The sequence below is a fragment of the Sander vitreus genome, chromosome 8 (genome assembly GCF_031162955.1).
Source record: "Sander vitreus isolate 19-12246 chromosome 8, sanVit1, whole genome shotgun sequence".
In the NCBI taxonomy this organism is placed as follows: Eukaryota; Metazoa; Chordata; class Actinopteri; order Perciformes; family Percidae; genus Sander; species Sander vitreus.
This window is the reverse complement of record NC_135862.1, coordinates 23,977,497-24,004,120: the sequence shown is the minus strand read 5'-3', so window position 1 is coordinate 24,004,120 and position 26,624 is coordinate 23,977,497. Positions and strand designations below refer to the sequence as shown.

At 42.1% G+C, this 26,624-nt stretch overlaps 1 protein-coding gene across 3 annotated transcripts in view; it reads left to right on the top strand.

Annotated features, from left to right (window-relative positions):
• osbpl5 (oxysterol binding protein-like 5) overlaps nucleotides 1-26,624 on the top strand; it is a 59,080-nt gene that overhangs the window by 26,362 nt on the left and 6,094 nt on the right. For all 3 annotated transcript variants that reach the window (XM_078257554.1, XM_078257553.1, XM_078257552.1), the window contains 16 exons: nucleotides 8,527-8,682; nucleotides 8,936-9,009; nucleotides 10,305-10,385; nucleotides 11,233-11,334; nucleotides 11,577-11,780; nucleotides 12,467-12,551; nucleotides 12,746-12,908; nucleotides 16,746-16,959; nucleotides 19,029-19,213; nucleotides 19,389-19,470; nucleotides 22,001-22,099; nucleotides 22,324-22,420; nucleotides 22,623-22,721; nucleotides 25,094-25,191; nucleotides 25,337-25,426; nucleotides 25,773-25,909. In XM_078257554.1, coding sequence (XP_078113680.1) covers nucleotides 8,547-8,682; nucleotides 8,936-9,009; nucleotides 10,305-10,385; nucleotides 11,233-11,334; nucleotides 11,577-11,780; nucleotides 12,467-12,551; nucleotides 12,746-12,908; nucleotides 16,746-16,959; nucleotides 19,029-19,213; nucleotides 19,389-19,470; nucleotides 22,001-22,099; nucleotides 22,324-22,420; nucleotides 22,623-22,721; nucleotides 25,094-25,191; nucleotides 25,337-25,426; nucleotides 25,773-25,909 — 1,946 coding nt within the window. In that variant the 5' untranslated portion in view covers nucleotides 8,527-8,546. The remainder of the gene's footprint in view (nucleotides 1-8,526; nucleotides 8,683-8,935; nucleotides 9,010-10,304; nucleotides 10,386-11,232; nucleotides 11,335-11,576; nucleotides 11,781-12,466; nucleotides 12,552-12,745; nucleotides 12,909-16,745; nucleotides 16,960-19,028; nucleotides 19,214-19,388; nucleotides 19,471-22,000; nucleotides 22,100-22,323; nucleotides 22,421-22,622; nucleotides 22,722-25,093; nucleotides 25,192-25,336; nucleotides 25,427-25,772; nucleotides 25,910-26,624) is intronic.

The following is a 26,624-nucleotide window of genomic DNA, read 5'->3' as shown; positions in this document are numbered from 1 at the left end:
TATTTCTATTGCCTTAAGGCATTTACTAGGACTGACCTAAGGCCCGTGTTATTACAATTTTAATACCTAGATTCGGGTGAAAGAACATGCCAGTTACTCAGCGGCTTTGTCAATGTTTTGACCTGAATTCTAAATTCTTTCAGCCATGTTTTTGCATGATGCTATAAATTGGCCATCGCCAATGCATTTATGTGAGAGCGCGCACATAGGCATAGCGCATGAGTTACGTTGCACATTATGGCAAAGGGCAGGGGACATGCAGCTCGTCATATGTTTCCTCAACGTATATGTGCCAATAAAGGAAAATAGAAATACATGAATGACTCTAGATTTAAAAAGCAATAATTGCATGAAAACAGGTTGTTGACGAGTCTCGATGCTCGAGTCTGAGTCAAGTCTGAAGTCAGCTGTTTGTGCGACTTAAGTGCGACTCGAGTCCGAGTCTCAGACTCGAGTCCCCATCTCTGGCCTATATGCATACAGAAATGATGTACATGCTTGTGTGTATTTGCATACAGAAAAGGGAAGTGAGATCCGATCACAAGTGGTCACTCAAGCAGCATGTGGAGACGCATTCTGATGTTTTTGCATGATGCTATAAAGCCGTGCATAGTATGGCAAACGTAGGGTCAACTTCCCAGTAATGTTGTTTCAGTTATGTTTTGTAGTGCACATAGTATTTTTAGTTTACTTTTGTATGTTTTTAGAACATTGAAGTATGGTTTAGTTTTTGCACCTATAATTTTAATTTTCCTTCTCATTTTTGTAAATGATAATGACTAGAAAGAACATAAATATCATCTTTTGCTTCTTCATTTCTTGATTGTGTTTCTTAGCAATAGTTTACAGGATGGGTTCAGTAGATGAAAAATGACATGATGTTTCTGATTTTTTTTTTTTTTTTTACTGGAATAGTAAAGGCACAGGTGAAGGCTGTTAGGATAGAAACAATGTCTGAGCAATCCTGCAGCAGAGGCCGTGATTGAAATGCATTGCACATATCCAAATGAAAAACCAAATGTCTGCACATCTGCTTGTGAACATCCCCACTCTCCCCATTATACCATTTAAAGAAAAAAAAAAAGAAAAGTGGTCTGTCTGCTACTGGATGCTGCAGTGTTAATTGTTGATGCACATGCTGGTGCCACCCTATTGGTGTATATCTAGGCCATTTAGCCATCCATTAGTCCTGTCGTCACAGGAGACGGGGGGGTTAACAGGGTTGGGGGTGCTAAAGGGAGGACAGATGGGAGTGATGGAACGATGGAGGGAGAGTCTGGACTTAATCTATGCCATCATATTAGCAACAGCTGGCTTGATGTCTGTCAGTATTGCAATTTGCCAGAAGAAGACTCACACATAAGCTTAGCACATACTCTGCAGTGCGCACACACAATGGAGTTTTTAGTCAAGGCCACATTTGTGTTTTGGTCACTTAGTCTCCTTTTGAAGTTGAGATTATGATAGTAGCTATGTTTCCATCCACACGTTTTTATCCGAATTAAGTGATATCAAATGAAAAATGCCGTATGGAAACAGTAAAATTTGATTGAATATCGACTCAAAGGAAATACGTTCGGTCTCATCGGATTCTTTCTTGATCGATATACGGCTTATGCGATAAACGCTGATGGCAACGTTATTTGCAGAATGAATAAATAATGAATTGCGATTACGTTTTTTAGGTCATTTTATGGTTGCAACCCGCCGAGGTTTTAGTTCATTTCTGCCCAGTATTTCCGCTCTGTTTGCACACATGGCGGGTGTCAACAAAGACAGATGGAAGTGGACAAACGAGGAGACGAGAGACTTTTTGAATTTCCTTATTATAGCTTGATATGTCGCTATCAGCTGGCACATAAGCACTATTACAACTTGTGCAATATTGATCATTTGTTGGTAGATGGCGCGATCCAGTTTGTCTAGCAGAACTTTGTTCGCAAATGTTTGCTTGAATGTTGTGCGAAACTGAATGGAAACACCTTAAAATGTCTCAAATCAATTCGATATACCAATTTGACCACAAAACAGCATGTGACATCATTACGCACAGGTTTTTATTCGCTTTAAAGCCATTGGATGGAAACACACTTTCACCAGCTTTATTCGCATGAGTTTTTTTTACCGAACTTCAGATAATTCGATTGACAAGTGGATGGAAACTTACGTACTTCTATACCTATTTACCTATACCTATTTGAAGGCAAACTGTTACCCATAGACATATAAATACCTTGTTTTTCTCTTTGAGGTGGTACAATAAGTTAGTTGTATTGCCCCCTTTTGATGTTTTCTTGCACTTCTTACATATTACCATAGTTTGTTGTTAGGGTTGGGTATCTGTTGGGTTTTATCCGATACCGGTGCCTACTTGGTATTCTTTTAAACAGTTCCGGTGCTTAAACGGTTCTCGAACCGGTACTTAAAAAAACGAAACCGCACACACTTTGTCAAAAAACAATACCCTTTTATTTCCAGGGCCAAATTGAACACAATATTAACTTAAATCTTTAAACAATATAAATACAAGTAACATATGGTAATAATAAATAAACCAATATAAAATAAAAATTCATATTTACATAATATCAAATAAAACAATATTGTATTATGACGTTTACTTTAAACAGAGAAATATCTGACACTGAGCAGTAACGCACAGTATAGCCTCGTATATTGCGTGTACCTCGAACACTACTACAATCTTTAGCTAGCCTATCTGTTGCGTCCCTGTGTAATTGAAAGATTGCGCCTTCTAAATCTAAAACATTTTGCATACACTACTGGTCAAAAGTTTGGGGTCACTTAGAAATTTCCATTCCACTCCATTACAGACAGAATACCAGCTGAGATCAGTTGCATTGTTTTTTTTAACCAGGGCAGCAGTTTTCCGACTACATTATGTGCTTACATAATTGCAAAAAGGTTCTCCAATGTTTTCTCAGTTAGCCTTTTAAAATGATATCAGATTAGTAAACAGAATGTGCCTTTGGAACATTGGATGAATGGTTGCTGATAATGGGCAATGTAGATATTGCATTAAAGGTCATCCACTTCTTTCTACAACAGTCGAGAACCCTTTTGCAATTATGTAAGCACATAATGTAATCTGAAAACTGCTGCCCTGATTAAAAAAAACAATGCAACTTATTCTTTCTTATTCGGTCTCGTTACTACCGTTTACGTTGGACCGTAAAAGCGTAAGCGTAAAGCGTTTCGGTACCCAACCCTATTTGTTGTACATCTGATATTTTGTAACCAAACCACTTCCACACTACTGTAGTTGCTTCCTTTTTTGGAACTACCTCATCCTCATAGTTAGATCGGTCAAGCATGCTAACAAAATACAGGTTAGAACATTAAACATGTTCCCTTCCAGACAGCTCCCTCTGTTTTCCCTCCCTCATCCTCCCAGTCGGTGTAATGATTACTAAAAACGAGCATGCCTCATGGCAATGTGACAGCAAGACCAGTGCTTTCACCACAAGGTAACTGTGGGTCAGACAGCTTTTTTTTTTTTTTTTTGTCTGTCGTCCTTCTCATAGTTTGAGGTCGATGTGTGAAACAGGTATGTATGTTATTGACTGGCTTGGTGCTGCCACCTCAGTGTTATCTATCTTATCTTCAAGTTGTTCCTATCACTGGGTAAATATTGGCCTAGCGCCTGTGGAGCATGACAGCGGTAGATGGAGTTAATGTTAGCCTAGCTTGGCAAACTGTAGGTGCTGTGTACAGTGAGTGGTGAGAGCCGAGGTGTAGCACGATTGCATGTTGTGTTTGAGTTGTAATAGAAGGTCAGTCAAAGGGGAGAAGGACTGCTTAGAGCAAGCGAAATGGTGCTTGAATTTCTCCTTGGATTCTCATTGGACCAGTTCCTCTCATGTTTGTTTTTTTCTTTTGTCAATATACTTTATTTCAATCTAATGTGACTTGAAAAACCTTTACTCACTGAGAATACAACAAATGTGCTTCTATTTCAGTGTTTCTCCTAGCCAGGTCACATAAGGTTACGTGCCACTTTCATTTCCCACGCATCTGTATTTATGATGGCCCCACTGATATATCTGAATGTCCTTTTGCTGTTGATGTCCCCTCACAGTGGCACCTTCTCTATTTGACATACTGCATCTTCTCTTTCTTCTGTAAAGGACAACACTGAACTCTGTAACCTCAGAGGATACAGTAGCCTAATGTTTTGATTTATATTTGGACATAAAAACAGTGGTTTAAATTAGATTTTATATATATTCTTGTTTCTTGCAACTTAGAATGTGTTCATGAATATCAGTTTTGCAATTAGGCAATTCATATTGGTTAGAGTTTGAATTTATGGAATAGACCTCTGATACAGTAAGACTCACAGCACAACTGCTGGTGTGCTGTGCACTGTATGTGTGATGTGCACTCAACGTGGCCCGCTCCTCCTCTGCTGCTGGGAATGGAGAGGAGCATTTTCTCTCTCTTTTGGCGCTACATCCTGTGCATGTGTAATCCTCCATTCAGTCTGCAGCAACAAGGCACACACACACACACACACACACACACACACACACACACACACTCTCACGGCCACGTATGCACATCCAGTCATCCACACACACATTTTCTATGCTTACGTCATTCAACAAACACCACACAGACACTATTGGAATGGCCTCCGTACATGCTCAACTGACAGACCCACACACAATTACACAATAAGCATGTGTGATTCCACACCCATGCTTAGTCTAGACTGTGCAATGTGCTTCCAATGTCTTTCTCCCAACAAATCTCCGCCCTGCAGCTGTGATTGGTTTGTCCTGTCAGTCTCCATGTCTGCCCACATCTTGACCCGCCCTAGGGCCTGCACTGTAAGTGGTATTAATTCTCCATGTGTGTCCGTTTTGATACATTTTGGCAGCCTGTTTTTTACTGTTGTGTAATGCTGAAGCTTCATGCTCTTTTCCATGCAGCCTGCACCGCACTCAGGGTTCAGCATGCTATTTATAGACCTGCTTCACAAGGACAAAAAAGGCTCCTTTTCGGGAAGAATAAATATACCTTTTCCCTTTCATATCTTGGTTGGTCATAGCTGCCTCTTTGAAAGGACAAAGGAGCAGAGGGCAGGAGGAAGAAATGCACAGATGTGATTGCAAGATCCGAAATGAGAAGGGAGTCAGGAGGCTGAGAGAATGAGTCACAGAGGCAGGGTGAAACGGAGGGAAGCAGGGAGTGGTGTGACAAGTATACGGACGGATGTGAGTGTGCTTGTGTATTTTTAATATGTGCATAGATGTATTTGTAGAGGGAGGGTACAGTTCGTTAAGCGCCAGGACTCCTCCAGCACTACCTGTGGTTTCCAATTACCAGTTTATGCTATAGTCAACCCACAGGTTTCTACTTCTATTACCTACCAGTAGGGCTGCACGATTATGGCCAAAATGATAATCACAATTATTTGTTGATTTTAACCAAAACAAATTTTATTGTCACATAGGCTAATTATAACTGCTTTCACATCCATATTGTGACATTCCTGCTAATGTACAAATATGTGCATCAAAATAAAATAGGTCCTCTTATTTACCAAAACCAGTGCATCTCCTTAAAGAATAAATAAAGATAAATAAAAACAATAAAGAAAATATAGCAAAACTTCAACAGGGCACTATTTTCCACTGTGTAAATATATTTTAGGAAGCAAAATATAAACTTGCACCTGCAAAATGGATGTGAAGAAAACAAAAAATATACAATCAATAAAAAAATAAATAGATATATATATATATATTTATTCAAGCTGGTACTCTATTTCCCCTCTGCTTTTTCTGTACATCACAGGCAGTGCCACCTTGGAAAAATAATTGCGCGAGGGGATCACATTCGATGGATGCCTGAGTTGATGTCATGGGATGATTAGTCTTTGCAACACATTTCTTGGCCCTCATACATTCATCGTATTGAACTTTATGGTTTTAAGTGGTTAAAGAGGTTCGTTGTGTTGCTTTGTGGCGCCAACACAACTTTATGGCACTCTTTGCATGTGACCTGCTCTTGTTTTGTGTCACTTGACGATCTGATTGTCGGGACAAGCCCCTCGGCCTCGCCCTCTGCTACGTTAGACATGTTTTTGTTTCTTTGTTAAGATAGTTTATAGGCTTATGACTGACTGCTAGCTGTTGTGAAATTGTCCTCACGTTACTCTGTCCTCTGTGACTGTCTACATCTAGAAACTAAGCTGCGCGGTGCAGGGAACAACTCTGATTGGCTCATGGAGGCACGTGATCAGACAGTGGTTTACAGAGCGCTAGGTCGGCTTTGCAAAAAAAGGGGAAAAAAAAAAACTTTGATACTGTGTTCTATGAACGGAATGACACATTTTAAATAGGGCTATGAGAAAAAATCAGTACACTTGAGTATCACGATATTTTATTTTGCAATACTGAATTACTAATCGATTTTCAAAAATACAATATCAAGTTTTTTGGGTTTTTTTTTTGTTTACGTGCCAAAATATTCTTGTAAGACAGTGGTTCACGTTTATGTTGTGTTTAAACCCCCTACCGCTAGATGACTATGCTGAGACGCACCACTAGTGTCCTTGCCTAACGGTGCCTAGCAGGGCCTGACTTTTTGCTAGAAGCCAACAATGTAGCAATGGCTGAACTTTGGCCTACTTTAGCATATAAAAATTTGCTCACTAAGAACCTGTGAACCACAATCCCAAACTGGCAGTTTGACTTTCTGTGTACTGAATTGTTTACCTAAAGTAAACTTCTTTGACTTTCAATGTATGACTTGCAATATATTGAATCGTGACCCATGTATCGTGATATGTATCGTATCACCAGATTTTTGCCAATACACAGCCCTAATTTTAAATATCGCTCGATCATGCGAATTTGATCGTGGGAAGCCAAAATCGTGATGGGGATTAAAATTTGATTAATTGTGCGGCCCTACCTACCAGTATGTACACTTTGACAAACAGCACTTTCCTCATGCACTTGTGTAATCGCAGTTGAATGATGTGGGAGAGTTAAATGATGAATCAGGCTGTGAAAATGTTCTATGAATGAATTTTATGTAACACACTGTTCTTGGATGTTGTAATTGTGGTCCTGTAGGCGAGACTGCTCTGTAGGCTGGGAGTCAGAGGGTCTTGTCTACTGAATGTGTTTGTGCATTGAAAGAAAATGAATGGGATTATATTGATCTGAGCAGAGAACAGTGTGGCCGTCCAGACAGACCCAGGTGGTAACAGCTACGCTCCATTAACCTCAGTGTTTTACCGTCAGCTCCGGTTTGCTATGATCAGCTCTCCACTCGTTTGAACAAGCATAATGTTTAAATCTGTCTGGAAACAGCCGTGACCTAGCCTGACAAGCCAGACCCACATCAAGATGTTGGGTCTGGGAACTCACCATTGGCAGGGCTCAATCCGAGGGGCGGGATAAACGGGTGTCTTTCAAATTCCCTCTGCACGCAATAGGATAGCGTTACAACCAACCAGAGCAATGCTGATAGATTAAACATTTGCCGTATCCGGTCGGCAAAACTCCGAACACATTTTTTTTTTTTAAGAATACTTCAGTGCCGTTCTTAACTCCAAGTCTTCCAGAGTCGCGGCCAAAGCCGAAAGACCGCTGTTCGCCAGCAGCAGCATCCATCGTCTTTGTTGTCGTTTTTTTCCAGCTCGCAAGCCAACGGAGAGTTGCTAGACGACCTAGGATGCGTCTAGATTTCTTGGCTAGCCATGACCCAGTTGTTAATAAGAGAGAGAGAGAGAGAGAGAGAGAGAGAGAGAGAGAGAGAATCATTGTGTCATTAACAGCACAGAGATTCACAGAAGAATTAAAGTCTTGACACAGTTGATCCTGCCCACATCTGCAGTTTGCGTTGCGTTTGTCCCATTTTGTGTGCTGAGATGTGCATCTCATTTGTAGATGGGATCCTTGTGGATTTCATGGGAATGTCTGAAGAAGCAGCATTTAGGAGGCAAAGCAATTTGTGGGCTGAAGCCGGTTGATGCAGGCTGAGAGGGAGGATGGAGGAGAAGTGGCAATGGTGGTGGGGGTTTTCTTGGACAGTGAGTCTCTGTGGACAGAGTGACTAGGCTTGGTGGGAGACGCTCTCTGTCGTATACACTGACAATGTGCAGTCTGAACTGCTTGTCACTGCCACGCACAGTGCTATAATGTGGACAGGCTGACATGTTCTGGTACAGTAGGTCTTTGTTAGTGTTAGAGATGAGAGAAAGGGCGGGGGTAGATAGATATACACAAATAGAAGGAGTGAGGGTTGAGGAGCTCAGAGTTAGTGACGCAGGAAGAGACAACAAGTAAGATCATATTCAAAAGACGAAGAGCTACAAAGACAGGATTAATCACTTGTACTGTTTTTAAATCCTAATATTAGATGAACAAATGCATGCATGCAAAAAATCTTAAAATGTTGTTCTAATCAGAATTCTCTTTCTTCCCTTCCTCTGTTTCCTCCTTTCTTTACAAATGTCCCCTTCCCTCTGCGCTTCTCCCCCTGCAGAGGACAAGCAGGTTGTCAGGATGAAGGAGGAGAATTTGTTCCATCGGAGGTTTTCTCTGTGCCCCAACGCCACCTCCCCACCCAAAATTGACCCCCGCACTCTCACCCGGAACATGTCTTATGGAGGAGAAGACGAGCTCTACAACCTCAGCCCAGGTAAAAGGACCAGAAGTCAAAGCTGTCAAATTAAATTTGAATATAACCAAATATATGATATTTCAGTAATGGGGCCAGTCTCTGAATTGATGGAAGCGATATTGTGCTGTACTGTAATTATTCCATACAAATCGACAAACCTCAGCCGCTGCTTATTATCTGCTTTTTAAGGCTGCCATCCTGGAATTGTCTGTCAGCTTGTTTATTTACGGAGTTCATTTGTATGTGACTGTGTGTTGTGGGTTCCCACCAGGCAGTGACACAGACAGGAACGGTCTCTCCATGCTGAGTAATGAACTTAGTCCTGCCCAATCACCAGGCAGCAAGGTAAGAGCAAAGTTCCTGATTGGGCAGCTCACTCTAACTGACCTTTTCCTTTTGTATTCTATGCTAGCTTGCAGTGTTAGCAACCTGAAACAAGAGTAGACAACCTACAATTGTTTTCATTAAATATATGAGATGATTACCACCTTTGGTTTACACATTCAGCGCATTCAAAATGGAAACCAGAAGTATTGGTAAATCAGCACTAACATATTAGGAATTTTAACATTTTTAGGTCATGACACTACACAAATGTAAGTCCTATAAAAGCCGTGGGAATTTATATGTCAGGGCCATGGTGGGAACTGTGTCTTTTAGCACCACAAGCCATGTATTGGACCCAGACATTTATTGTCCTGGTGCCACCTGTGTTGTAGTAGTCCTAACAACCTGTTTCCATTCTTTAGTAATACTAATTAGGAGTGGTCAATAAATGTTTCCAATGGCAACTGGGTAATCTCATCTTGTCTACTCTCCTCTTGTCGCTTCGCCTCGTCTCGCAATATCGCCTATTCACATGTGGAATAATTTACAGGCGCAGCTGCATATCTCTGGCGTATTGTCCTTCCATCCTGAAAGCTCTTAGGGGACAACAGGAGACTGAGCGCAGCCTTACCCTTGCCTGTTGTCATTTACACAGGGTTGTAACAGTGTACTACACTTTTAAGAATGGCTTCTTTTAACACAAATAGATAAGACTAAGTGCATGTGTGGGCTCACCAAAAAATATTGTGAGTCATATTGGTTTATTCCGTACAGAACAAGTGGTTATGTAATTACATATCCTAGTGAAATCACAGTACAATTTACCACTGAGATTCTAATCTCTACTTATGATCAGTGGAGACCGTCAAACAGTCAGTGCCCTTTGATGTTTAAAACAAGGAAGTTGGTGGGTTTGTGGTCACAATACCGGAACTGCCTGCTACGTTGCCTTTCTGACTGAAAGGGCCACCCGCCTGCTTCATACAAACTTGTGGCTGATCAGATGAGCTACTTGGCAAAGGAAACAATTAAAAACGATGCGGTTTTCAAGCGAGTTAAGTCAGTCAACTCTTGTGGCAGTACATCACAAGAGCTAGCTGTCTGTTGTTCATCCAATAGGGCTGTGATCCCAAAAGTTTGTTTAAAATGCTATTGTGATTTTTAATCATAGGTTATTAATCTTGATTTGATAACTAAAAATAGATACAGAAGTTGCACTAGTTTAACAATGTTTTTCTTTAGTTTAAATCTCTATTTCCCATCCTCTTAATCCTCACTGACTCTCTCGTCTCCTCCCTCCCTCCTCCCTCCAGTCTGAGTCCAGGATGTTTAATGGTGTTGAGAAGGACTGCCCCTCCCCCACAGAGAAGCTGGCCCGGAAGGAGTCTCTCAAGGTACGTGTCACTACCTTGCTTGAGACAGATGTGCACAATTTTGAGCATTATTATGCAATGTGGAAATATTATATGAAGTGCATATGATTTAGCTCTTCAGTATCATTATCAGTCTTAGCTTGGTGAGATAAATGTTTGTGAGCCTTTTTTTTTGTATTTTAAATGCGTACCCTTTTGTATGTTTTCAAATGATTAGCCAGTCCCTCCAGAAAAACGCGATTATGCGATCGCATAATTCAATGCATAATCAGCCAAAGTCTGCATATTTATGCGGGGGCTGCATTTTTTCAAATATGCCGCACTTTCGCCGCGTAAATTGCTGATTTCCGCGCAAAATATGCAGGGCTTGCATGATTTCATAATCCCCGCATTTTCATTGCAAAAAAGTCACATATATCTTAGCAGAAAGTTGAAAAATGTTGCGTTTACTTCACACAAGAGCAGCCATTTCCCCTGTTGCCATGGGAACGTTATGAAGTGACGTAATTAAGCTGCAAACCCCGCGATGAAGCCATGATGAAACCGCAGTTTTTGCAAGTTCCCGCAATTTTTGCAAGTTCCCGCAATGTCATCGCATAAAATTGCATAAATATCCCGCATATTCCATCACATTTTTTAAGAAAGCGTGCCGCATAATCAAGGATTTTTGCCCACAACAATCACAAAAAAACTCCGCATTTTTCTGGAAGGGCTAATTAGCAGTGAGTAATATTAACGGTACCCAAAGACAACAGTGTGATTGCTACCATTTGGTTGACTCTTCTTCCACCTAGTGTTGGTACTCTTGAATCAGTCCTGTGACCAGCAAGACTGATGACTTATTCATGTGTTGTTGTTTGCTTCACAGGTCCAGAAGCAGAATTACAGGCAAGAGAAGAAACGGGCAGCTAAAGAACTGTTTAGCGCACTAAAGGATCCCAGTGTTGTCATTATGTCCAACTGGCTAAAGGTGTGGGGATGTTGTCTGTTAGACAGAGTGGTTACCTTGACTCCCAGAATATTAATATCGCTGCAGTCACACTATTTAGACTTTGTATCGTCTGTCATTAATGCCTTTTGCTAATTATCTTCCTAGTTGTAATTTCACAACAATTGTTAATCACAACAACCATACAGAATATACACCCTTTTTGTGTTCCCATTATGCTCTGATACTATTATGCTCCTATTTCATTCCTTGTCCGTCTTTAGATCCGTGGCTCTTTGAAGAGTTGGACCAAGCTGTGGTGTGCCCTGAAGCCTGGAGTCCTTTTGATCTATAAGACCCCCAAAGTGGACCACTGGGTGGGAACCATCCTGCTCAGCGCATGCAAGCTGATTGAGAGACCCTCCAAAAAGGATGGCTTCTGCTTTAAGCTCTACCACCCACTGGACAAATCCATCTGGGCTGTCAAGGTCAGACAAGTTTGTAGGCTCACTGGCATTTTATAAATAACAGATGATCAAGAAGACGTCAGCGACCATCGTCAGCCATGACTAAGATCTAAATAAAACTATTCCATCAACACTAGGATAATTCTACACTTTTCAACAGTAGTAGTATCAAGTCTGAATTTGTTTTTTTTTGCAACATGCAAAAAGAGGTTTGTCTATACAAACGCTGACTTTGGTGCCTCCTAATGGTAGTATAAAAAGACACTGTGGCTAATAGTAATGCACATTCAAATTGATGTACAGTTACTAGTTAGAAATGAATTGCCATTCATGAGGTTGTCTAACTAGCATTGAAGCTGTAAAGATTTTTTAGGAGAGCTTTATTGTTGTGGGTTTTTATTCAAATTTGGTTTAGCAAAATGAAAAAAACGGGTTTACTTGCACTGCAAGGCTAAAACAAAAGCAATTTGATATGTAATTAGGTTTCATTTCTGTTCATTTTGTAGTGCATATGAACGCTCAGTTTTGTCTGTGCTTTTAGTTGACCTTTTATTTGTATTCACCCAATAGTTTAGATGTTTAAGTGCTAATTATCCTGTTCAGTGCCCCATTGTGCTTGTAGCCCTTGAGAGAGCCATGTGAATATGTTGGTGTAACGTGACTAAAATGGCGTGAAGCGTGACTCACCGTTTCATCCATATGCTCAGGGTCCCAAAGGAGAGAACGTTGGCTCCATCACGCAGCCTCTGCCCAGCAACTACCTGATCTTCAGAGCAGCGTCTGAGTCTGACGGTTAGGCTTGTGTGTGGTTGTTTTGTTTGGAATTGTACATTCTTAGGTTAGGTCAGGTTTCTTTGTTATTACCCGAGGGTCAAATTGATGTGCAGACAGGGTACAGCAGTCCAAGTAATTCCAGCGTTTCTAATGAATTATTTTTACGAGCAGAATTTATTGAAGGCGTCTCTAAAATGTGTCTGTTTCTCCAGGGCGGTGCTGGATGGATGCCTTGGAGCTGGCTCTCAGCTGCTCCAGTCTCTCTAAGCTGACACCCAAAGGCGGGAAAGAAGGAGACATCAGCACGTCTTCAGAGTCCTCCCATATCCTCCACCTGCTGCAGTCTACTGCACTCACTGATGCAGAGCTGCTACAGTAAGTACAACACTCACACAGCTGCAGACACTTGAAAGCATCTCACGTATCATTTGTCTCCATCTTACATTTATTAGTTGTTGTTATTGGATGATCTATGTTTCCTGTAATCATACTCCAAGTTGTTGCGCTCACCAATTCACGCACAGGACTGTTGGTTTTCTGCCAAACACATTTATGCTGTCTTATTTATGTAGTCAGAAATTCCCAGATGGTAGGTCTAAAATATAGTCTCTGTGGTTTCTGGTCATCAATTTAGAATAACAGCTGAAGAACAACGGGGTGCACCAGCCTAGTAAAATGTTGATTTCTTTGTTAAGCGTTTTATCATGCACAAGGGTGATTTGAGATCATGTGGTGCCAGAAGATTTAACTTGTGTGTACATACATAAACATATTCTTTTTACAGCTGGTCTCCGGAAACTACTCCCTGTTTGCTGTTGTGTTTTATTGTGTTGTGTTTAATTAACAGTCACACAGTGATTACTTAAGATACACGCTCATACTTGGAATTTATAGGTAGGTTGCATTAAAAAAAAACTAATCTATGTAGACATTACTCTGTCTGCTTTTCCAGAGACCGTAACATGAAACCATACCAACCACTAGTTAGATGCAGGTATACATAATCAAGGCGGTCATATATACTTGTGTATATGAGCAGTGAAGAGTGTGATGCTGTGACATCAACCACAAAGACAGGGACAGCATGAAGGAAAAATAGGTGATCCTGCTATTAATAATCATGTTCATGCCTTGACTATGTTTGACCAGTTTCCCCAGGCAACCAGCTTTGAACCATTGTTAAACCTTCACATTTAGGCTTCTGTTGAAAACCATGTGATCTTGTCGTCTTGTGGGAGGTAGCTACTGTATCCATTTACCCTGCAAATGGAATCTAATTTTAATATACTTCTGCCAAAATTAGCCTGTCACTGTTTGTTTTTTTTGCTTTATTGACAAAGCTGTGCCACACGGGTCATTAATGTTATGTGTATATATACTGTATGTGTGTTCATGTGTTTGTGTGTGTGTGATGCATAGAGAGAGAGAGAGAGAGAGATATTAGCTGTGTTTTTTTTGTGCTGTGTCATTGTTAATTGATGAGCTGTGGTGACATATGATTACATAGGAGCAGTGTGATTCTATTCTATTGTGCTGGAACAGTGTAATCATAGTGTGATGTTGCCCTAGTTTGTGCCTCTCATGTGATCATATTTTATGCATTTGAACATTGGAACCAGTAGACTTCTGGTAGTCCCCTTTGCTTTGTTGGGTGTATAAAGTGGCACCTTGTGAAACTGGTTAAAATCTGCTTTACTGGGCACTGGATATAATATGAATTATCTTAGCAGGATAGAAGAGTCTTTAAAGAGCGTGGAAATGTATTCCAATCTGCTGAGGTTTGTAAAGCCTTAAAAACTTGTCAGTTTGATATTATGCTGACATTTATTTTTTTCTAGAAGAATATTTAAAATACAGCTTTATTAGCAGAGTTTTAAATTGAATATAGAGTGCTGAAATTGTTGCCTAAATAGTGATAATGCTGACAGGAAATGTGAATGCAAGTAGAACAAGTAGTTGTTCCTGTAATGAACGTGGAACCAAATGAATGTGATGAGGAGAATTACAAGGGAAGCAAATAATGTGGATGTTTGTGTGTGTATGCATGCTCCACTTTGGCAATCTGTTAACTGTTGACAAAAGTACTGTTGTGTAACAAAAAAGCTCCATAACTATCAGCCACACCAAGTCTTTAAATGCAAATGTGTCTGTCTTTCTTACATTCTTCATACATGTTGGTACTTATCTATCAGTTATTTTCCCCATTTCCTCTTGAAAGTGTGCGTCACTGTTAGTGTGCGGTTTACATTCTACATTAGACATCCCTTTTCCTGCCCCTCCCCCTTCCTCCCCTCCTTCATGGCTGTACCCTCCCTCTGGCCATCCATGCCAGCTCTCCCTCCTCTCCTGCTCCTCTCCCAGCCAATCACAGCAGCCCGTACCGGTCACATGACTGACAGAGGAGCAGGAAGATGATGTAGAATGAGAACCATACACTGCCCAGAAGGAGACGGCAACATCGCAGCGGTTGCAAGCCCGCACACAAACACACACGCATGCACTGGCACACGGACACAAATCTGCACGCGCACACACACACACACACACACACACACATTCAGGAAGCAGGTGTGCCGGAGTCGAGGAAACAAAACTGCACCTTTTAGTCATTAGATTAAAAACACTTATGCACGCACAGCAGAGGAGAGGAGAAAAGGACAGACTGTGTTTGGATTTACTGGTAACATCATTGGTGGTGTTTTGATTCCTGAGGAAGAGTTTGTCTTGTGTGCTGTATGTCTTTGAGGTAAGGAAAGCCGCCTCTGTTCCAGGGTGTGTTTGGGTTAATAAATAACACAACTGGTTGGTTAGTGTTACACAGAGTGAGCAGGAATGTGACTGCTCTCGTCTGTCGAGCCCTAAGGGCATTTTGAAAATTGAACTCCCTTTTATTGTTCTTTGAGCAGAATCCCATCACTGAATGTGGTTTTGAAAGCTCATGACACACTACAATTATCTTCCGCTGCTCTAACATTTGACTGTATTTGTTAGAATCCCACGCATATGATTATGTGTCTGTCTGCTTGTGTATCCCATTGAATGTGACGCACAGATGTCCACTGTCTGACTTATAAAATGGCTGTAAGATTGGTACCATGATGTTCCCTATTAGCTATTGATTTCACTTCACCCCCACCCTCCATCCCTCTTTCATTCTCACTTCTCCTTTCTTTGGCTATTTACAAGTTGATGCATGACTTTTTTCGCTGTGTTTCCCTCTTTTTTTCAACTTTGTTCTCTTAGTTCTTGCTCTGTGTGTGTGTGTGTGTGTGTGTGTGTGTGTGTTTGTTTTACTATATTTGTGGGGTCCAAAAACCGGGGAATACAGTATACTTGTGAGGTCTGCACAGCCTTGTGGGGCCCAAAATGCTGGACCCCACAAGGTTAAAGGGCTGTTTGAGGGTTAAGACTTGGTTTTAGGATTAGGGTTAGAATTAGGTTATGGTGAGGGTAAGGGTTAAGGTTAGGCATTTAGTTGTGATGGTTAAGGTTAGGGTAAGGGGCTTGGGAATGCGTTATGTCAATGATGGGTCCCCACAAAGATAGTGAAACAAACGTATGTGTGCGTGCCCTGATCGCATTCAGACTGGGGAATGAGGTGATGTGGTCTGGTTGTCCTGGCAACCAGGCGGGTCAGATTTACTTAATCCATAAGGCCCTCCAGGTCTGCCAGGTTTTTATAGTGGATAGTATCATAGCCAGAGGAGGAGGATGCTATTTGATCACAGATTTAATACACATGTAAAGGCCTTTTTAGAGCCGTGAAGGTTCATTTCTGTTTCTCTCAGAAGTCTGCGCCATTTTGAGCTGTTTATTCTTTGCCTTACTGGAGAGGCAATCTTCAAAGCTTGAAGCACTGAAGTAAAATCAAGTAAGATATTTGTAATGCCATGTGACATTACTCACCTTTAACGTCTAATCACGGTCAGCTTACATCATCCCTGGTAATGACTTGCTCACCTTTATTTCGAGAGCCGCTTATGATACCAGTTCAAATCTATTGAGATACAACCTGTCAAAGATCAACACACACATTTTATACAGGGTTACTACCTCATTAAATCCTGTGATTATTCTTATCTGTAATTTATTATATCGTTTCAGGAAGAGGTTTGTCTAAGCTGGACATGCAGTAGCAATAACATAGTGGAATATCAGGGTTGCTTAATACGATTCTAACCTTGGTGTTCACTTCTCCTCTCTTACTGTTAGGTTAAATGACACTGTGCTGCTGGGCAATCACCACATGGACCATGACGGCTTTTCAGACAAATCGGAGCGCGAGGCTCATGATGACTGGGACACTACGGCCAATGAGAACGGTGGAAGGCTAACAGAGGAGAGTGACATGGACCAATCGGACGACTTGTCCCCCGGGCCACAGGCCACAGCCTATGTAGAGCAGAGCACAGAGGAGATGGCTGAGGTGAGTTGCTCAGTTTATGGTTACAGTATTTATAGTCTGGATCAACGGAAGTACATTTCAAGGATAAAGCCTGATATCTGGCGCATGGTGTCAGGTTTTGCCCCCCTCACCTTCCGCTCTGTGTGTTGCCGTTCTCGAAATCCCTTCGCTACGGGCAGTCTATGTCCACGACGTTCAACTTCTGGGATTGCTCCGGTGCTGCCGGAAATTCCGCCAGATGCACCTCTTTTTGGACGATGTCCATTTCCTTCCGCCTTCTTTGCGTTGGAATTTTAAACTAATCGATTTATGAGGACTATGGTTAACTGCTTCTCAGATCTCTGCAGGGTAAATTGAGACAGCTAGCTAGACTACCTGTCCAATCTGAGTTTTCTCTCGCACGACGAAAACAACTTTTGAACGTACACGTGTTCCACCAAAACAAGTTCCTTCCCGAGGCTATTTTGCAGCGGCACTGTGGCTCCGTGCAGAGCTTAGCTGTGTGGACTAGACCCTCCTCTGCAGCACTGGGGAGGAAGGTCTGGCAATGTGAGACTACGCTACGGGAAACGACAAAATTCAAGGTAGCAAGCTCCATACTGAAAATAGGAAGTTTTAGAGAAAATGTGTGCAACAAGGCAGGCCTGCTTGGTTCTTTCGGGGAATGATTGTACAGCTTTACAAAGAATATGTTTATGGCATTTACTATCTAACTGGGACATTTGGGACCGATTGGCGGGATTGCTGTGGACGAAGTACACACGGCGATACACTGGTAAGAGCAAATTACGTTTAACCATGTATCCAGCTAATTTAAATAGCTCATGTTACTTTATTGTGTAAACAGTTAACTTCCTTTTATATTATATGTGGTGTTTTCTTTTGTGGGGTGCAAATGTTCCTCCCAAACAAGTTCCTTCCCAAGACCATTTTGCAGAGCCCCCGTCACTGCGTCTGAAACTTAGCGCCGGCCAAGACGATTGTGATTGGTTTAAAGGAATGCAAACAACCCAGAGCATTTCTTCTCCTATCTCAGAATGTATCTGTATTTTAGCCCATGGACTGTATATAAAAGAATGGACGTAGCATCGCTGACGTCACCAATTGGTTTGTGGACTGCCGTTTGGAAGCCAGGAGTTTGCATTTTGGGTGTCGCCATCTCGGTATTTTGGAGGCAGATGTGACCATATTTGGATAAGAGGGTGGAGCTGAGGAGAATGGCGCTTTTAAGCCAGAGTTGTGTATGGTTTCAATGGCCGATTTTCAACCCTTCTGACGAGAGTAATCCAGCGTTTTAGCAGAGTTTTACTGGCAGCTAACCACAGACCTCCAGGTACTGGTGCCGTTCGTCAGCATGTACGGCAGTACACAGAGCTGGTTAAAAAATCAGCAGACTTTCTTTTAAGTTACCAGCTAACACTAGCGCTAGCTAGCTTGGTTAGCAGAACACTGAACAAAGCAGTCATTGGCGACCTAACTCTTCCATTTAACTTTGATGAAGTGAAAACACACAGTGAGAGAGTCAAAGTTTAAGATAAAAACATGGACAACACCCAAAACAAGTTCACGGATATTTAAATGTACACAGTGCCATGGATACGCATTGCTAAGCCTCTATTATGATTGACAGGTCGGCGTGTAGCTACGCCCCTAAAGCATCCCCCTTATCATCTATTTTAAAATAAATGGGATCATAATTTACAAAATAAGCAGTATACTATATTACAGAAGACGTGAAACTAACGATTAAGAGCATAAACTCATTAGGAAAATGTTTATTGAGGTAATAAATCAAGGCAGAAATTTCGTAATTGCCCCCATAACAGACTTCTTTTTGGAGCCAGTGGAGTCACGCCATGCTGCAAGCATTGGCTTCACTTTTCAGGCACGGAAGTTGCCGCTTGGTGTAGCCAGCCCTTACTCCACAGCGCTGTGGAATAAGGTCTGGCAATATGAGACTACTGTATTTATGTTGGGTGCTTTGCCTGGTTTTGTTTGAGTTACATTTCCCTCACAGTAGTTTTTACCTTGTTTTATGTCCAAAAAGGCAGCAAGACAATATAAAAACATGTCTGTATGTGTTAATTCAGGCTGGGGAGGCCTCCCAGGTGGAGACTGTCTCAGAGGAGAACAAGGGTCTGATCTGGAGCCTGCTGAAGCAGCTGCGGCCGGGCATGGACCTGTCCAAAGTGGTGCTGCCCACCTTCATCCTGGAGCCTCGCTCTTTCCTGGACAAGCTGTCTGACTACTACTACCACGCTGATCTGCTCTCACAGTCAGTAACTTAAAGTCACTATTGTGACTGTGTGTGTGTGTGTGTGTGTGTCCGTCCATAAGAGTGCACACATTTTAGTATTTTCCTTCAAAGTCAGATGAAGGCTGGAACTATTATCTGTCTGCTTTTCTTGTCATGATTGTGTCTGTCTCCTTCGCCATCTTTCCTGCCACAGAGCTGCACTGGAGGAGAGTGCATACGGTCGGATCAAGCAGGTGTTGAGATGGTACTTGTCTGGCTTCTACAAGAAGCCTAAGGTAAGATTTCTTTCACTATTGTACCAGATGGCAACCCTGATTATAAGATCCAACACCTGTTTTTACTTTTTAAAGATGATAAGGACACGGCTGTAGCATATTTAAAGTAGACTAGTTTGTCAAATTAACTCTTCAGTAATATAAAATATAGTAAACACAAATAAATATAGCTTAGTTGTCTTTCAAATGCCATTTTACCATCTCAAAGATCAGCAGTAACCAGAGGATTCAGCCGTTTGGTGATTGCCAAAGCTTTCAGCTGAATAAGGCTGTGTTCACATAGACAAAGGCAAAACGCCATAACATCATGTTTGGTCAAAAATGAGTTAATGTCATTTTTGGGTTATTTGAGACCTCCTTTATCATGTGAATAAATATCGTGAGTCAATTTGATTGTTTTAACGAGAAAATAAAGGGCTATGACAACCGTAACATCCAAAACGATACGAGAAACCACAGCAGAACGCCGTAACAGCTGTTAAGGCTCTTTGCCTTTGTTCCGGCACGCTGAAGTTGAGTTAAGGTGTTCTGACTTTGTTTAGCCAGGCATCAAGAGAGATGTTAACTGTGCCGCCGTGATGTTACAGTACTCTGGCTTTGTCATACTGTCAAAGTTTGCCGCTTTTAATTGTCACCAAACCACGTAACATACACGCGACACATCTTTGAAATAAAGTGGCGATGGTTCAGATCTGTCAGTGATAGCCCGGAGCGAGCTAAATTTAATCTGTGTCATGTAGCGCTAACGTTGATGCTGACACACCTCCTCACTTGGCGGAGCCTCACATCAAACGCCGAAAACCAGTTATTAAATACACAGGCATCCTACCTTTCCATGCAATCCGATATAATCCATGGAAGATATAATCCATTGCAGTGCACGTCATCTGCTGCATCCACAACAATCCATACGTGTTTGAACCTTATGTCCTTCTTGCAGGTGTTCATGTCAGAGCTTACACAAATCCATAATAGAACTAAGCTAGTTATCGCTAACGTCCGTACAAAGCAGGCTAACCTAAATGGTCGGTCAACTCTGTCTATGTTATCTCAGAATTAAAAAGTAGTAATCCAAGTCGAGTTCGTTGACTGTGCATCTTGAGCAGTTTGGTGGCCTTTAACCCTTAACCAGGGGCGGTTCTAGGATCAGACCTTTAGGGGGGCTCAGCCCCTAATGACAGTATGACACGGATACAGTGCCTTGCAAAAGTGTTAAACATAATATATTTATTGCTAAACAATAAATATACATTTGTATTCAATTATAATTAAATTATCTTTATTGAGAAAATATTTATTGTATGTATTCATACTGTACATACTGTACTGCAAAGTAACTTATCTGTCATACTGTTTAACTGTGTTAGTGTTGCCGCACTATCCTGATCATTATAGCACTAAATAGACTAGACTAGACCTTGGTTAGGTGTTCTTATAATGGATTTAAGTATGGTGAACAGCAAGCAAATGTTGATTATATGTCAGTTACTGCCTTTTGCCTTTGCACGACTCCTTGTTTTTGGCACATGATACTGGGTACAGTAACTGCCAAACAAGGGTGAAAGGTCAATTTTGAGCTCAAGAATTTTCGCATACAAACATTTCTTCATTATAGCAACTAGTTGTCAAGTTTTGGGAGTCCTACCTATAATACTTTTGTCTGGACAAAACAGAAACTTTAAAGTCATTTTTCTCAGTTTCACACTCTGGCGAGTTAAGGTCTTTTGCCTTTACAGGGCAGAGCGCTCCACAGGCAGTCCGGCGATCACTCTGAAAGGGTGTAGGGCATTTAGGCTGCAGCAGTGATGCCCGCAGGGTGGTGTCGAAAAAAACAAACCATCGGCTGCAGTGAAAAGTTGCACAACCCTTCAGCGAGTCGCCGTGCAGACTGATCTAGTGTGAATGAACCCTAACAGCTCTCAGTCACACACTCTCCTGTCTGGCTCTTGGAAGTGGTAGCTTTTGGAGCACTGGGAGATTTTCTCTGAGTTTTAGCATTTTTCACACTGCCCTTTCTGGGTTCACCACCTTCTAACATGACATTCTGTGACACTGTATTTCTTGGCCGCTCGACAAATGACTGTCCAGGGTCGATTTCTGCAGTAAAAACGTCAGGAGACACTTCCCACTTGTTTCCACTCGGTAGGAATTTATTCCCTCTGTGGCAGCAAAACCCAACAGCAGCTAACGCCTGTAGATCAAACTAGGCTTGCTCAACACTTTTTGGGCTGACTGCCTCTAGAAGGCTCCCTGGAGATAAATGGGTAGAAACTTGTTAAGCTCTGTAATCTGTAATCAATATTAGGAAATCTACTGTAGGGTTTTCTGCCTGGAGTCCAGACAAGTGGTGATGTGTTCCATGGTGATGCTTATTTTCTGTGACTTCACTGTTGAAATGTCATTGGTGAGGCCAGTTTGATCCAGTAATCATCTGCAATGTAATTGGTCCTCACCATATTGGCTAAGTGTCCTTGTCTCAGAAGATGCTTACATTAAAACGAATGTGTATGTATGTGTTTGCATTTTCCAGGGTCTGAAGAAGCCTTACAACCCAATCCTGGGGGAAAGGTTTCGCTGCTGCTGGCTTCATCCTCAAACCGACAGCTGCACTTTCTACATAGCTGAACAGGTGAAACCAGATTATAGCTAGAACGTGTATATGCACAGGACACGATTCATCCCTTTGTCTGATATATTTCGCACAATTCTGCAAACTCGCAGAGCACAAACCTGTGAAATACAACAAGTGTAACATGAATATGTACCAGAGGGTATCTAACACCTCCTTTCCTTACACTGCTGCTCATATGTCTCTCTCTTGCTCTCTCGCTCTCTCTCTCTTTCCTCTGACAGGTGTCACACCATCCGCCCATCTCTGCCTTTTACGTCTGCAATAGGAAGGATGGTTTTTCCATCAGTGGAAGCATCCTGGCCAAATCCAAGTTCTATGGTACACAGCATAATACAATATGTAATCTTATGTCCAATGTGACCAATACACATTTACATACACATTTAAAGTCATGCAAGGACACAACAATGTGGTCACGGGATATCTTTTCTGCTTCGAGGCGCAACAAGTTACTTTTTAAGGCGGATCTACAAGGGAAAGTGGTGATTGTGTCTTTAATCAAGTTGCTTCTCTGTTGTAGGTAACTCTCTGTCGGCTATTCTGGATGGCAAAGCCAGGCTGCTCTTCCTGGGCAGGGATGAGGAGTATGTCATCACCATGCCGTACGCTCACTGCAAAGGTAATAGACCTTAAGTCAATATTGCTGATGATCATTATCACTCATTAGTCTGTCCTTGTTGCTATGTTAACATTGGCAGTAGGTTCCCAGAATGTCCTTAATACTGCATCATCATTTTCATCAGAAAACAGTTGTTTTGAGGTTTTAATTGCCATAAATCGTTAATACTCTAAAGAGGGACAAAAGGTCCGTTTTGGTGTTGATGTCCCTATTAATCCTGCTATGCAATATTGTTCATTTAAAACGTAACAGTCACCTTCACTGTCCCCTTGAATACTATTGGATCCATCTGGCAGCTAATTACATGGTTGGAGTATTTTAAGTACTGTTTTGTTTATTATAAGGATCCCCATTAGCTAACACCTAGAAGACCAGCTAATCTTTCTGGGGTCCTTTACTGTAGATTATTTAAATACAATTGTAAGTAAGTACATGCAAACAAGGACACACTGTCTGTCACTGAAGATCATCCAGTTTCTCGGAGGCAGATAGGATATCGTGAGTGAATGAGTGCATAAGATTCTTTGTGGATCTATGAGGTGCCTTGCATCTAAAAAGGCCTCTGGCACTACTCGCCAATTGAAATGAATCCTTTGAAATTGTTTAGGATGTTGATATCTCTAGTTCAGTTTCATAGGTGGACTTCACAATCAGTCTATACCGTCTACAGAATACACCCGTCGTTCTTACATCACATGGAACAATCAAAAGTTTTTACACAGCAGTCAAACATAAATTGAACTCGGGGAAATAGTTTTCCGTTTGCACAGAGCAGACGATGTGTCTGCACAGGAGGCGTTTCAGCCGCGTCTTACACACTGTTACGTCCCTGTTGTGTCTAAGGGTGTAGGACGCAAACAATTTAATAATACACCCAGGAAAAAGACAAAGGAAAGGCAGAAACGCTTCAAAGTAGAGCTAGGCAATATATCGATATTATATCGATATCGTGATATGAGACTAGATATCGTCTTAGATTTTGGATATCGTAGTGTTGTCTTTTCCTGGTTTTAAAGGCAGCATTACAGTAAAGTGATGTCATTTTCTGAACTTACCAGACTGTTGTAACTGTTCTATTATTTGCCTTTACTCTCTTAGTCATTATATCCACATTACTGGTGATTATTTATCAAAAATCTCATTGTGTAAATATTTTGTGAAAGCACCAATAGTCAACACTACAATATCGTTGCAGTATCGATATCGAGGTATTTGGTCAAAAAATATTGTGATATTTGATTTTCTCCATATCGCCCAGCCCTACTTCAAAGTTAACTTAAAGGGTTCATTGTACCAACTAAAGAACTAAACACAAAACGATCTGCAAACGGAAGACGATTCTAACTGCCACAAACAACACCACTGGCCACCAGCTCTGGTTCTGGTTCCACACAGGCTTCCGCAGGTCCACACACACTTGCTGTGGTTTCTGCGTGCTGGCTCACACTAGCCTCCACTGAAGCCCCACCCTCCTTGCCACTGGCTCGTCTTAGCTATTTAACACCTCCCCTGATGGGCGCTGACCAGCTTCAGCTGCGGGAGCGACACAACGCGCACACCTGGAGAGAGCGGCACACAAAAGGAAAACGCACACAACAAAACACGGCACGTAACAGACGCGCATAACTACACTGATTGAGTGTTGGACTAAACCAAAACGCAGGTGACCTACACTCAATACTGTGCCTAAACGCATCTTGTGTTGACACCCTGAAGCTGCTGCTGCTGCTCTGCTAATGTGCCACTCACGCTACACTTCCTGTGTAGACACAGTGTTACAACAAAGTATCATTATAGAACAAGTTAGCTTTTTTTCCTGGATGATTTTAGTTTGTACTTCCTGTCTCACCCAACTGACCTTGGCTGTTTGTTGCTAAGCTCCTCATTGCCACACTTGAGTTGCCCAACATAGCTACAGTGCATAAGGTCAACACACAAACTCATCTTCCATGGTTACAATGAAATCTGTCTTCTGTGACCAATCATGTGGGCTGTAACCTTTGCAGCTATCTGTCCTAGCCAATGTGTCTGAGCTACTGGAAATAAAATAGCACTCAGAACATGAACTCTCACATGGCAGATGGCCAAAATTAGAGATGGATGATGGGTGGAATCTAAGTCGGGTTTCCGTTTATTCTCCGAGTGTACAGTATATGGGTATGCTGTAAATTACCGTCTTCATCTTGTCTCACAGTCAAGTCAAGGACTGTGCTCACTGCAAGTGCCTAGATCATAAATTATATTCCGAACTGAAAAATGGTGTGATTTGTCTGCAGACTTCCAACAGGATTTAGCTGTTCTCCTCATCTACATTCTGTTCATTGATGTGCTGTTGATCTGATGCTGTGATACTGTATCTGTGCCTCCTGTAGGTATCCTGTACGGCACTATGACACTAGAGCTGGGTGGGAAGGTTACCATTGAGTGTGAGAAAACAAAATGTTTCACAGAGCTGGAGTTTAAACTCAAGGTATATCTTTGAACAAGTTTACATCATATACTTTGGCTAGTTACTTTTACTTACATTATAATAGTTGCTTGACTAGTCAGCAATTGAAACAATATATTCTGAGATAAAAGCAGTTTTAGTAAAGGTGTTTACACTTTGACTACAGCCTTTCCTTGGAGGCTCCTGCTCTGTGAATCAGATCAGCGGGAAGATCTATGCGGGAGAGGAGCTACTGGCCACCGTTGATGGACACTGGGTGAGAGCTTTTATCCAGTTTGTATCCCTCTGTCCCCACTTGCAATCTCAATCTCCCTCTGAAATTCATCTTTTAGAATCTCTCTCTCTCTCTCTCTCTGCCACTTCCTCATTGCCACTCATATTCCGCGATTCTCTGTAGTAATTAGAGTCAGCATTAGTCATTAAATGATTTAGGAGCAGCAGGGAGACAGAGGGCTCTCACAGCAGGCTGAACGATATGATAAAGTAAAGCATCGAAAGGTTTCAAAATTGACGTTCTGGAAATTGTTAACGCAGGCAAAAGATATTTTGCAGTTTTTCCAGCGGTGTGGGACTGAACGTTGTGTTGCCTTTGCTGTATTCAGGACAACGAGGTGTTCATTCATGAGAAGCGCTCGGGCCAGCAGGAGACGTTGTGGAACCCGACCTCAGACATTCGCAGCAGCCGACTCAAAAGACAAGTTGTCCAAACAGACCAGCAGGGAGAGTTTGAGTCTGAAAGGTAAATCCCCCCCCCCATGCTTATTTCCCACGTTAAATCATATGTTTGTCAAACAACATTACAAACATCCATCCATCCATCTTCATCCGCTTATCCGGGGTCGGGTCGCGGGGGTAGTAGCTCCAGCAGGGGACCCCAAACTTCCCTTTCCCGGGCCACATTAACCAGCTCCGACTGGGGGATCCCGAGGCGTTCCCAGGCCAGGTTAGATATATAATCCCTCCACCTAGTCCTGGGTCTCCCCCGAGGCCTCCTCCCAGCTGGATGTGCCTGGAACACCTCCCTAGGGAGGCGCCCAGGGGGCATCCTTACCAGATGCCCGAACCACCTCAACTGGCTCCTTTCGACGCAAAGGAGCAGCGGCTCTACTCCGAGCTCCTCACGGATAACTGAGCTTCTCACCCTATCTCTAAGGGAGACGCCAGCTACCCTCCTGAGGAAACCCATTTTGGCTGCTTGTACCCTGGATCTTGTTCTTTCGGTCATGACCCAGCCTTCATGACCATAGGTGAGGGTAGGAACAAAAACTGACCGGTAGATTGAGAGCTTTGCCTTCTGGCTCAGCTCTCTTTTCGTCACAGCGGTGCGATAAATTGAATGTAATACCGCACCTGCTGTGCCGATTCTCCGACCAATCTCCCGCTCCATTGTCCCCTCACTCGCGAACAAGACCCCAAGGTACTTGAACTCCTTCACTTGGGGTAAGGACTCATTC